Below are 13,268 nucleotides of genomic sequence, written 5' to 3' on the forward strand. Positions count from 1 at the left end.
AGTTTGGGCCATAAGCATTTATCCACAGAAAAAAAGTACAAACTCATGTAAAAGCATTTAATTTTATGAGTGGTGCATATGAACAATTTTGATGGGCAAGAGATTTTTAAGATGAAGTTATATTACCAGCATGGCATGCATTATTGTTCCTTTGCAAAACAAATTATTATTAGAGACACTTTATATCATGTTGCTTTCAGATATATGACCTTTATCACCAACATTATGCTACATTTACTTGGAAAGGTACAGACTATTTCTTTAATTTCGTTGCTGTACTGAAATTTACATAATATATGCAGTTCTTTACATGTGGTTTAGTGGATGCAAAATTAATGAGAATTTTAATAAATAATAATTAAAAACATCCTTCTACAATATCCCAATAAACTACCTCAAATTTTCAAAAGGAAATGGAATATATTCTGCTCAGACAATTGAAGTCATTTATTAGTTTGACAATCTGAGCATTACTTGTTGTGTACTTCAGTGCATGACTTCAGGGTTTAAGTTTCATTTGGATGTAAAGTACTACAAAATGTCAAAAATGTTAGCTAGAATAATTTTCTTTCCCATTTAAAATGAAACATAACAAGTCTATTATAAGTCCATAAAAAGAAAAATGTATCAGGGAGAAAGTAAAATATCTGTAAGATAAAGTATTTGTAAATGTTGCCACATATTTATTTAGACCAGACATTACTAGAAGATTATCTAAAAGAAAGCACCCCAATAAAAGTAACCTTTAGATGGAACACATGGAAAACACACAGTAATCTTCTCAAGCTGATGTCATCTATATATTAACAACACTTAAAATTCTAATTTCCCTCTAGAAGCTGAAGTGATTCTGACTGGTGATGGTTCTCCTCTCTTACAAAAGTGTCTTACCCTCTTTCTTTCCTTACACTGATGTAAGTAAAATTCTACTTGTTTACTTTTCATGAAAAGTCTATGAAACTTGCTAAGTTAAAATGAGAATATAAACATTGTTGTTATACGGAGACTTAATTATATTTTTCTTTTTAGATGCTGACTTATTCAATTGACTTCCACAGAACTCATCTTTTTCTTCCCCATAACGAAATGGCAAAATAATGAGCACAGAAGCCTTCTTTGACTTTGTTCTAAATACATCAAAATTAAAGTAAACATATATATCCCAAGTTCCACATTTGAAGTCTTAGCTAAATTTAATGGGAATTCAGGGTACATACATATGAGGGCTGCTCCCACTGGATGTGGGTGTCATTCATATGGCAGTAGAGGCTGAACCTCCCCTCATCAATATTCCATTTCATTTTCTTGTCATGTGACAGATAACATCAGTGGGGCAGTCTGACAAAAAGGAGTCTGCCATTAAAGTGTGTATGAAACAAAGGTGCCTAGGTGAATTCCTGCATGAAGAAAAAAACGTGCCCAATGAAATTAATTGACGCTTCTTGAACATTTATAGAAACCAATCAGTGGATGTGAAGATGTGGGTGGTGTATTATAGCAATGGTGAGAGCAGATCATCTCTGCTGGTACAGATTTTTGCCAGTGTCATGCAAGCTCTTGTTCATCATGGAAAAATGTGTAGCTAATGGTATTTACTGTGTTGTAAAATAGTGTTTTGTAGCTGAGATTGTTCTGTGTGAAATGATGTTATTGTGCTCTTTGTATCTGCTTCAGTTTCCATGGAAATAAACAAGAGGTAGATGTAGATAGATATTTGTATATGTGTATGTCTGTGTAGACAGATGTTTACATATGTGTATGTGTGCCTACAAATATATATATATATACATAATGCATACATGCGCACAAATAATTGTAAACATTATTGCTGATTTGAACAAGATATATAAAGAAAGAATTTCTGCCTTTGCAGGTATTATCTTCCTCTTCTTCTCACCCTTCCCATTTATTTTTTTTTCTATATCTACTGGGTGTTATGCATTTGACAAACAGAACTAACACCTTGCACTTGAGATGAAGAGTTTTACTGTTTTGATTTTCTTCTAGTAATGTGTTATCTATCTGTGAAGTACGGGTGCTGGATAGGTATTCTTCCTTATTAATTAATTTATTTATTTATTTTAACATTATTATCAGTAAATCAGCACCTGCTATATGGTATTTAACATTCTGAAACCCTATCCCTTTTCTTTCCAGGCAATGAATCCCTGCTTCTACTGCCTGTACTTCTTCTTTTCCCTCATTCTGATTAACAGCTGCATTGCAGAAATTTTGGTTAAGATCTTTTGGGAAGGTTTGTCTTTTGGAAGGACACAAAGATGATCAGAACGTTGGAACACCTCTTACAAAGAATGGAAGAGCAGGGCTTGTTTACCTTGGAGAAAAGAAGGCTCTGAAGAGACCTCACTGTGGCCTTGCAGTACTTTAAGGGAGTTAGTTTATAAGTTGAAGGAAGACTCAATTTTTCAATGGGCAGGTAGTGAAAAGGCAAGGAGAAATAGCTTTAAACTAAAAGAGTGGAGATTTCAAGGCATTAATCTAGCAGCAATCTGATCTAGTGGTTGGCAACCCTGCCCATCATGTCCCTTCCAACCTAATTGATTCTGTGACTCTGTGATCCCTTTATTTGAACAGCATTATGCAAGACAAAATGAAACTGGATGTTCCCTGAATAAGAATACATGCTGCATTATTTATCGCAATAAACATAAGTAGTAAATTTATGAACAATGCAATTTACATTGCTATTAAAAATGTATTATATACCTATCAAATTACAGCTTTCCAGAAGTGGACATCTGTGTCATGACTCTGAATGATGCACTAATAAAATTATATTCCAGGAGCTCTTGATTTTTCAGATAATTTTTCACTCTTTTGATCCCTTTGTTAGAAGATGCTTACACACACACACACACACACCAAAGAAAAAAACATATTTTTTTTTTCTGCTTTAAAAGGAATTGTCTTTTTCTGATCTCTCTAGAGATCCTCTTGTTACAAAAATTTCAGAATTTCCTCAAGATCATGTAGACTGAGATTTCTACTACCTCATTTTCACTTTACATTCACTTATTCATAATTGTATGTTTCATAATTTATTTTTGTAGAGACAATAACTTATGAAGGCTAACTTTTAAGACATGAAATAGATTTTAAACACAACATAAATAGATTAGAATATTGAATAAGGAGAAAGCATACCTTGTAATCTAAATAAGAAATAATTCACAATGTAAATGCATTTAAGATTAATTGTATCCTCATACAATTTTTATTATTTACCTTGTCCTAAAGTTTGCAGGATGAGGATGTCCATCATATAATGATAAATAATCATATTCTTCTTCAAGAGCAAAAGACTGAAAGACAATCTGTATTCTGTTTCTTTCTTCTGCTATTATAACCCATGTACAATTTGCACCATTTGGATATCCATACGGGAAGCCAGGGCTTTCTATAGTGCCATTCAGTCCTTTTAAAGTTCCACCACAGGTATAAATAAATCCTAAAACAAACAAACAAACAAACAGAAGTTAGAAACTTGTTAGAAATTAGAAAATAATTAAATAAACAAATCACCTTCTTTAAAAGATGTTATTTCAATTCATGGTTTCTATACATTTATCAATATTATTCTCACCAAACACCGAATCAAAAGATATGAAGACCATATTTTAATAGAATCCACAGCAACTAAACGCAAAACAACCATAACAAATGTGTTTTCTACACTATGGAAATGTCTTTGCAAATAAATAGATGTAGATAATATCTATGGCTTCATATGAGACAAAATATTTGCATTGGTTCCTTCTTTTTTTTCTTTGTATAAATGATGAGAAGCCACAGCATAGTTAATGACTTCCTTTGTTTTTGTGCAGTTCTGCTACAGGTTATATCCATAAACCTTCTGCTGCTCATACCCAGTTTATCATGGAGGGTGCTGAAAGGCTATTAAAGGTTTTTCTAAACATTAATTTGATTTTATGGAAACTGTGTACTTAAAGGCTGAAATAGCCACCTGTTACATCTCTGGATTATCTCATGTGAAGAAGCTGTATTGTGCATTTGTAACAAGAAAACAAACAAACAAGCAAACAACAAAAAAAGCACTTGTGCATATTTAAATAAAATATTAAGGTGAACAGTGGACAGATCTGATCCCCAGGTGGATCAAGAATGAAGGACAGAGCTGCCAGTGGATTCTCTTTTATATGAATATCCCCAAATGTTTAAAATAGTTCCCACATCCAAGAGAGATATATTTTTGGACGGCTAGCAATTATTGTTTTACACAGAGAACTTTTTCTAAGAAAGTAAAAAAAAATGAAACAAGTATAATTAGAAAAACATTCCCCACAGGTCACTCAGTGTGTACTCGCAGGTTTTTCTATCCTCTTGTTCTGAGTCCTAAATCTCCGTTACAGCAATTATTAATTGTTCTATGTCTTTAGCAAATATATATATATATTTGTTTCTGCTAACTTTACAGTCTAACTGTATATCTACAGCCCCTCTCCAGACAATTGATCCCTGAAAAATAAGATCAGTTTTCCTGCTTTGCCTTTTATGCCCCAGAAGCATCTCTTCCTCAACTATGCTCACAGCAAGCAACATACTCTAGCAGGGAGATTTCATCAATAGAGAGAAGCAGCTGCTCAGCATTCTATTTCATAGAAACATGATTTATACTTTGTAATAAACTACAAACAAATGAGATGTCATTTCTCTAATTATACACAAGTGTTTTTTATGTATGTATTTGAGCTCATTAAATCATCATCTTTATGGCACATTCACAAGTATGTCATTGTGTTGAGCATTTAAATGTACATTTAAATGTACAGATCTTTTCTCTGAAGTAAGAAACAAAAGTCTTTTAGGATTTTATACATCAAATTGTTACACTGTAAAGTAAGTTTTCCTGACAGCAGAAGAGAGACACAATTTTTAAAAATTTTTTTAATCTCTACGTTCTTCTTATTTATCTTCAGTGATGAGAAAATATTCCTTCTATGAATTGTAATTACTAGTTTATTATTGGTATATTTTAGATACGTAAGACAAAAAGGGAATGGAAGGTCTTCCTATGATGTCATTTGGGATTTTTTTGCCTCATCTGTATATGTAATAAATTTTATTTAATTTTATTTTTTCTGCCAGTTAGTTTAGAGAATACATTTTTACACCAGTGACTACACACTTTCATTTGTTCTTAGCCTTCACTGCTAAGCGTTTATTTTATTTATCACTTTCGACATGTCACTTCCTCATTACCAATTTTAAGTCAGCTATCATTATTTATTGTTGAACCTCGGTTATTTTATTTAGGATTTCATAAATATTTTGGAATAAAGTTTTTGCGAAACTAAATATAACCAAGCTGTTCATATGATTGCTCTTCCTCCAAACACAGTCACTGGAATGACATTTAAAATAGCTATGTCTCTACATATATCAGCTTAACTTCTTTTCCAGAAATCTGTTGTTAAGGTCTACTTTAATGACTTTTTTTCATCCAGAATTCACAGTTAGGAATCAGAACAAAATTTAATTGCAAACCTTTTTCATTAAATATAAGTCTTCATTGAAAGCATGAGAAAAAGAATTTGAAAAGATTAAATTACACTAGTAAAGAGAAATGGTTACTGAATTAAGTGTGAAGATGTGATAGCATTTTCTTGGCAGGTAGTGTTGATTCAGAGTTCTCTTTATGGTTTCCTACTAGATGTCAAAATTCAGTTGTTTTAATCTCATCAGTCTTATGTGGAGTAATGTATCATGAAATCATAAAACACCACTACTCTTCCTGATTTCAGCTATTCTTTGAGTGACTGTGGGGTCACATAACCTGTGTTTACAGTAAAAATCAGTAACATCAGTTCATTCCTTATCTCCATATTCAATTTTTATTGCCTTCTATCAAGACAAGCAGTGTTCCAAATCAGTACTCCTTGCTTTTGCATGTGTCATAAAAAAGCTGCCAGTACAAGATAGTCTTTTGCTTTTTCTTTTGCTCATGATCATTCAACTATACTGTTTCATAATATATTTCCACATCTCTCTCCTTCCAAGCTCTCCACACCTTTTGTTTAATTTACTCTGTTGACTGCACTGTATGATGACTGTACTATGTTTGATGAGCACCCTAATAACATACTAAAGTACTTGCCTGCTTCTTTTTTAAGAATTATTTTGTACTTATTATCTTTTACTTAAGAACATATTGAGAAAATGGAATATGAGTTGCTCATAGGATATATATACATTTATTTTGATATACTGATCTTAGATCTCTTTCACAACCGTACGTCTTCAAGCAAAGTCAATCTTATCTCAAACTGTCTTATCATCTGTGTTCATCTCCTTTTTTTGTGTGTGTCTGCAATCTACCCATTTGCAAAGGTGTTCCCACCCTCCAGTTGGTGTCCCTGTTCTGTTCAGGATCCATCAGAACTGCTCATTTGTTTTTTCTCCTCTTCACATTTTTCTGCAAATTCTTTTTCTGTTTATATTCTTTGATCTGCAATTGTCTTTGACAACATGGAGCAAAAAGTCATTTTCATGGAGACCATAAGTCAGGAAGAAATATTTTTCCAGTTAACTTCTGTTGCCCTGGATTCTTTTTCTGCTATCTTACATCATCTTAGATTTTATGGTGTCTGTGTGTTTATCCCTATTGTTTTTTTATTCTTCCCTGTACTCTTCTTTGAGAAAACACTTGCTTCTGTGATTTGTCATTATATTTTCAGGAGTTTTTTAGCACTTAATATAATATATTGGATTTAGTTCCTTCCTACTCTCCACTTTTTTCTCTGCCTTCTGTCCAGCAGTTTGTATACATCCCCTGCACTGCTTTGAGAAAAGAGTTGATTTTTACACTTAGGACATTCATTGGTGTCTATTCCCAACACACTATAAACACTTAGTACCTTCTCAGTTTCAGTTTCCTTCTGTGCTCAATGTGAAAACTTCAAACAGCAACTCTAAAAGCATAGAGCATGAGAAGTATTCCGCATCTTCATAGTACTTTATAATGAGATAGGGATCCATGACAGATAGAAGGCATTACTGTTGCTATTGTTTCTGAAATGATCTTCTATTCATACAGAGTTCCATGACTGTTTACCTCAAAGAATCCTTTATACTTCCATCTTTCTCCTGAACAGCAGCTCTTACAATGACCTTTCTAGTAGGAAAGGTAGAAGGACAACAAGGTCCTACTTTGATGAGTTTCTTTTCAACAAATCAGCTTGTAACCTAGTTGTTCTTCCCCAGGTGTAGAGCTCTTTCATTATTTGCTTCTGCTCCCCAACATTTTATAGAACTGATTGGAGCTGGTGTAGATTGCCAGCCATTACTGCAAATTAGTTACCACTGCATGTGAAGAACATTAAGGAAGTACTATTTTTCCTGCAAAGATTAATTTCTCAGGTATAGCCTGAAAATGTTCATAAGGATTTTAGTATTTTCTGTCTCAGCTGTGGAAGGTGGAAGAGGAAGAACAGATTCTGCTCCTTGTGTTGACATTAAGAATGTTTTTTATTTTAACAGCCTGAGTTCTAGGAAATGGAAAGGATTACTCATGTTCGCACAGACTCCGTTTTGAAGAGCTGAATTGCAAGTAGCCAACACAAAAACTGGATGGTGTCCAACCAAAACATTCACAATATTTTGGTAAATACATTGAAATAAATATTGTTTGTCATTAACATTCATTTTAAAAATGTATTTCACCTTCTGCAACAGAAAAAATTTAGCCATCTCCAATAACTAAAATCAAAAAGTCATTAACTTCAGTATTGTCATTAGTCTTGGAGGAACTTTAAAAGATGTAACATAAACCTAATGCACTCTGCCATCCAACAGATGAAGTTGGACACTTTTCCAAAAAAACACTGGATTTTTGTCTACCATTAGGTATTAGTTTACATTTGTTTGTTTGTTTGTTTCTGTTTGTTTTTCATAACTTCCAGACAGGAAATAACCTTGTGTTTCTGTTTTCAAAACATTGATACTATGGCTATGCAATAAAAGTCTAGCTTCAACAAGTCAGCTGAAATACATTCAGAATTTTATCCCCAGTATGTTATTAATTTTCCTTCTAAGGATATTTCAGTACTTTTCTCTTGTTCCTCTTAGATGCCTTTTATCAGTTTATTTAAAGTGCCTCCTTGCTTGTATAGCCAGAAAAGAGCAATCACTCAGATGTAATCTGGCATCTAGGCAATTGAAGTAGACATAAAAACAAGAAAGGACATTTGGAATTTCATCATAGAATGAATTAAAAATCCTCCCTGGGACTGAAAGCCTGACATATTTAATAACCCTCACATGCAGTAGCGCTGCCAAACATGCAGGGGAATCAGATTATTTGGATTCATATAATAAATTTCTGATCTCAGTGGTGTTTAGACATCATGCTTCTATCTTCTGGTTATACAAATCAACATTCTGTGCAATGTTTTGGACAAAAACTCATGGAAAGTGCATTCCCGACTCTGTCCATCTGACTTTTTCTCCTTCTATCCACTCTTGCTGCAGTACTTGCAGTTGAAGAGTCAAAAGAACTGAGTGCAAGCAGGAGTTTGTCCATGACTCTCAGATTCCTGGCAGCCCTAAAGAGGACATAATATCAAAGTCATATCTGGAAATAAATTCATACAGATTTAATTTCTGATTTCATGGTAAATGTAATCTAAGGAAAAGATGTGAAAAGACATTTCATTGTGAAGAGTAGCTGTTGAAAGAATTTTACTAAGCTAGTCTTTTTTTCCTTTTCAGTCTTCTTTTTTCCAAAGTTAATCTTACTTCCAAACTTTTTGTTCTGTGCTTAATCTTTTAAAGTTAATTTATTTTTAAACTAAAATTTTAGGTACTTTCAAAGTTAGTTTAAAATATCACTTAACAAGATCAGATGACCTGGAAGACCACTCTCATAGTAACACGAATTGCTAGAAGCATTTTGGACCATTTATGCTACTTCACTAGAAAATTTTAATTTGCATATGTTGTCTACTTGATGCTCCAGTGCTTATAACAAAGAAATTAATTTAAAAGTGCTGGTAAAAGTAGTCAGCCCTTTCTACGTAAACTGTGTGAAAGATAGTGGCAACCACTAGAACAGGAGGTAAACTTAAATGTTTTAAAGTAGTTTATCATTAAGTTTAATCTGTGTAATACATTGATTCTAAAACTTTATTACTATTGTATTTTTTTTCCTACTAAAACTGGAGTATTGATTTAACTGCAAAACAGAGGTCTCTGGACAGTGAATAAACAAATTGGAATGCAATAAGTATTTAATCATATATCTGGTGTCTTTCTTTCCTTCCTCCTTTGAAAATAACAATCAAACCAAAATCCAGCTACTCTGGATACTGTCTATATACTACCTCAGTGTGAAACAAAAAGTCTTTTGTTATCTGTAAGTGACAGCTACTCCTTGTATTTCTGTTGATAACATATTTTCATAGAATCATAGAGCCATTCAATTTGGAAGGAACCTTTAATGTTCCAACTTTCCTGTCATGAACCCAGCTCAGCCTGACTTTGAATGTCTCCAAGGATGGAACATTCACCACATCTCTGTTCCAATGCATCACTTCCCTGTCTGTAAAAAAATATTTTCCTTATAGTCTAAATACCCCCTCTCATAGTTAGAAGTCAATTTCTCTTGCCCTAACACAACAGACCCTGGTTTTTCTTATGGCCTCACTTTAGATATTGAAAGGCTGCTATCACCCCATGCTCATCTCTGGGCTGAACGGCCCCATCTGTCCCAAGCTTAACCAATCATGCTGAATAATCTGTAGTCATGATAAGCAAAGTTAGAAGAAAAGGTAATAATAAATTTCAGTAGAAAAAGAAAAGATAAAAACTATGTATGGATGTAAAAAACATCCATAAAGAATCCAAAAAGGCAATCACTGAAATTACAGAAATGGATGGTAAAATGTGAATGCAAAAAAAACTTGAATAGCATAGTTTATGTTAGCATGCAAAACTACTGGAGAAAAGAGTTCTTCTGTTTTAATAAATTATTCTTGTAAACAGAGAGATTTTATTGTTGACTGAATGTCTTCTTACTCATTTGCATGTAACAAGGAAATTTGGCACGCTATTTCTTGCAGCTTCTGCTGATGGAAATTGTGACAATTTGACTGATGCACTAGGTACTAAGTATTCACAAATGTCCCTTACACAAAGTAGACAAGTACTTCAAGCCCAGTACACACAGAAAACCAGTATTACTTATTTTTGAAGCTGAATAAACAGTTGCTAGATAATGGCTCAAAGCACAACCTTCAATACTCAGTTTTTCCCTCCCAGTCATTAATACTCAGGAAAGGCCTGTGTCACCTCTTATCAAGTTAGTAACATATAAAATTTTCTGTTACATTTTGTGACTTCATAATTTTAATTTATGCACTCTTTGGTTTTAACTTATTTAGTCTTTTCACTCTATGGATCTTATCCTGTTTTCAGTACTGATGTCTGCTTTTGTTAGCTAGTATTTCTAAAATTAATCAGTATCCCACATTTCCAAAAAATTGTTGGTAATACTGCTACCGTCTTATCATAAATAATTACCCCTCTCTCATATGACAAAATAGACCAAACAAGAAAGATATTACTTTGAAACAAATAAAGAATCTTAGCAAAATATTAAAATTTGCTAAGCAAAAATAAAGATTTTCATGTCTTTCTCAGACCAAATGTACCCCGGTGTGCCCCGGTGGCGCAGTGGTAGGAATGCCGCCTTGCAACACTGGAGCCCAGAGTTCGAATCCCCCTGTGGCGCAAGAGGTAGAAGTGCCGTTCTGCTACACAGAGGCTCGAATCCCAGGGGTTGGACTCGATGATCTCTAAGGTCCCTTCCAACACGAACAAGACTATTATACTATGAGACTATGACTAGGATGATGATGATATTTGTATTGAGTATTAAACAACAGCAATGCCTTACCTTACAAAAGTTTCAGGAGGGGGGTTCTTAACACTGAATGCTTTAATTTTATACTTTAAAAAAAAAAAAAAGATCCTTTTGGCACCTTATGACAACTGAGATGAATATCAGTAGTATGGCAGTAGGGGCTGAACCTTCCCATTCCCACCAATACTGTTATATTTTTATATTTTCTTGCTGTGTCACAGGTGGCAACAGAGAGGCAGTCTAGTATTAACACCTGACACAGAAGCATATACAAAGCCAAGGTAAGGAACTGAATTCCTCCAAGGAGAAAAAAAATTGCACCCGCTGGCATTCTTGAGACTTGCTGAACATTTGTGGATGATAGCACAGTGAGTAATGAGTGGTGTGTTTCAGCAGTGGCACCAGCAACAGTGGACCACTTCTGTTGGTGCAGCTTTTATAAATGCAGTATGCTGGTTCTTGTGCATCACTGACCAAAAAAAAAAAAAAAAATAAAAAAAATTTAGGAGTTATATAGGATTTAAGGATTTAAATATGTAGATGTAGATCCACATCCAGCATCCTCTGACTACTGAATGCAATCCAAAGTGTTATGTCATCTTTATGTTTCTAAAATGACATCCATTCTGCTTTCATCTGCTTACAAATGACGTGAGGAAAACAGGTTTTTATTAAATGTAGGTGTTTATAGTGACCTAACAGCATGGTTCCTATTATTGTCAATGGAATGCTGAACAATAAATCAGTTGCACCTAGTCATATATATCAGACTACACAATCAAATTAATGGACTCCATAAACTCTCCACTGATTACAATGAGAATTTAAGTACCTAGATCAACTTGTCTTGAAGATGATTCTTGATAAGCAAAGGAATCCTGCCTAAGATAACTTTGTGAGTTAGTGATTCCAAGTTATTATATTAATACTTTCTATTTTCCCAAGAAAGCCTCCCAGGGTAGCTAAATTATACTTCTAATGTTCATAGTCCTTTATTTTCCTGTGTCTTTCATGGAGGAAATGACGGTGAGCTACCTGAGCACACTGTAGATCTCCTCTTCCCACTCATACATATCAGGACACGGAGTTGCTCTCACCACTGCTCTCACTGTAGTATGCACAGAAGCACACACAGTTGTTAGTTTTGCAAGGAGAACATCTTCTGTCAGTACAAAGTGAAGTCACCAAACCTTATTGGTAATGACAAGATCTGATTATTTTTTATCTTCCTTACTGAAATGAGTTTCTCACAGATCTAGGGGGAGCATAAAGTCAGTGGGATGTTCACCATCTCTCTCCCTTTGTAAGAGAGGTAGATACTGAAGATCCCAGGACAGTGGCTCAAATTCTAAAATCAGACCTTTATGTGTGCGAGGTAACACTGGTAGAGAGAAAGCAGTGATGAAGAGAACAGTGAAAAACAGTAATACTGTTTAACCAGCTCTTTAAGAAAAACACAATGTCTTGCTGGTGCAAATGAATGTCCTGCAGTGGGTTTCTCTTTAGAATGCTCCAGCTCTTATCACATCAGTGAGTAATAGCAACAGCTTTAAAGGAATAATTGTAAGCGTTTGAACAACGCTTGCTAAAGAGCAAGAACAGTACTCAATAATAGTAATAATAATAATAATAATAATAATAATAATAATAATAATAATAATAATAATAATAATAATAATAACCCTGTATCTTCCTTATTCCCACTCAAAATATCTTCTTTTCATGTACTGCAAAATGTGATGCAATAAAAAGTTTTAATTCGTGCCTGGTGTGTTGTCAATAGAATTTTCTACAGAAATATGTATTCTTTTCTCTCTTATTTACTATCTCTATAATTAGGAGTATGATTATGCTATCAGTGCAGTGAAATGAAAATAGAATCCACACCCAGTATGAATAATTTACCCAGTGAACATGGAAATTAAAGAATTTTCAAACAAAAGATAATTATGTTTTTCTGTCTCTCTTATTTACTTTGCTGTAATTTGAGAAATGTGACAAAGTTATTAATACAGTGTAATAAGCTTGAATCTATGCACAGTGAACCTAGCAACTTTTAAAAATAGCATTTACTTCTTGGATGTAAAGGACATTGTGGACTGACTATGGTAAAATTCATATGATTTATGTGGTAGGAGGGAATACAACTGTTGCTCAGTGCATTCAGAAATCCAGTCTGCTCAGCTATAATTGTATATTAATAAGACTGTAATTGTTAATATTGGAAAAAATGTCTTTGAATATGTTATATGAAGCAATATATGAAAGATATAATGATTTAGGTTGTTTAACAGAGCAACTGATAGAACTAATCTGAAATCTTAAAGAAAGCAGATTTTCATGAAAATAATAAAAATAATAATAAAGC

General features: G+C 33.6%; 1 protein-coding gene across 6 annotated transcripts in view; it reads right to left on the bottom strand.

The window, feature by feature from the left end:
* Window positions 1-13,268, bottom strand: part of CSMD3 (CUB and Sushi multiple domains 3) — a 467,721-nt gene that overhangs the window by 393,418 nt on the left and 61,035 nt on the right. For all 6 annotated transcript variants that reach the window (XM_032442883.1, XM_032442886.1, XM_015856173.2 and 3 more), the window contains exon 2: window positions 3,247-3,469. In XM_032442883.1, the coding sequence (XP_032298774.1) occupies window positions 3,247-3,469 (223 nt within the window). The remainder of the gene's footprint in view (window positions 1-3,246; window positions 3,470-13,268) is intronic.

Source organism: Coturnix japonica, chromosome 2 (genome assembly GCF_001577835.2).
Source record: "Coturnix japonica isolate 7356 chromosome 2, Coturnix japonica 2.1, whole genome shotgun sequence".
Lineage (NCBI taxonomy): Eukaryota > Metazoa > Chordata > Aves > Galliformes > Phasianidae > Coturnix > Coturnix japonica.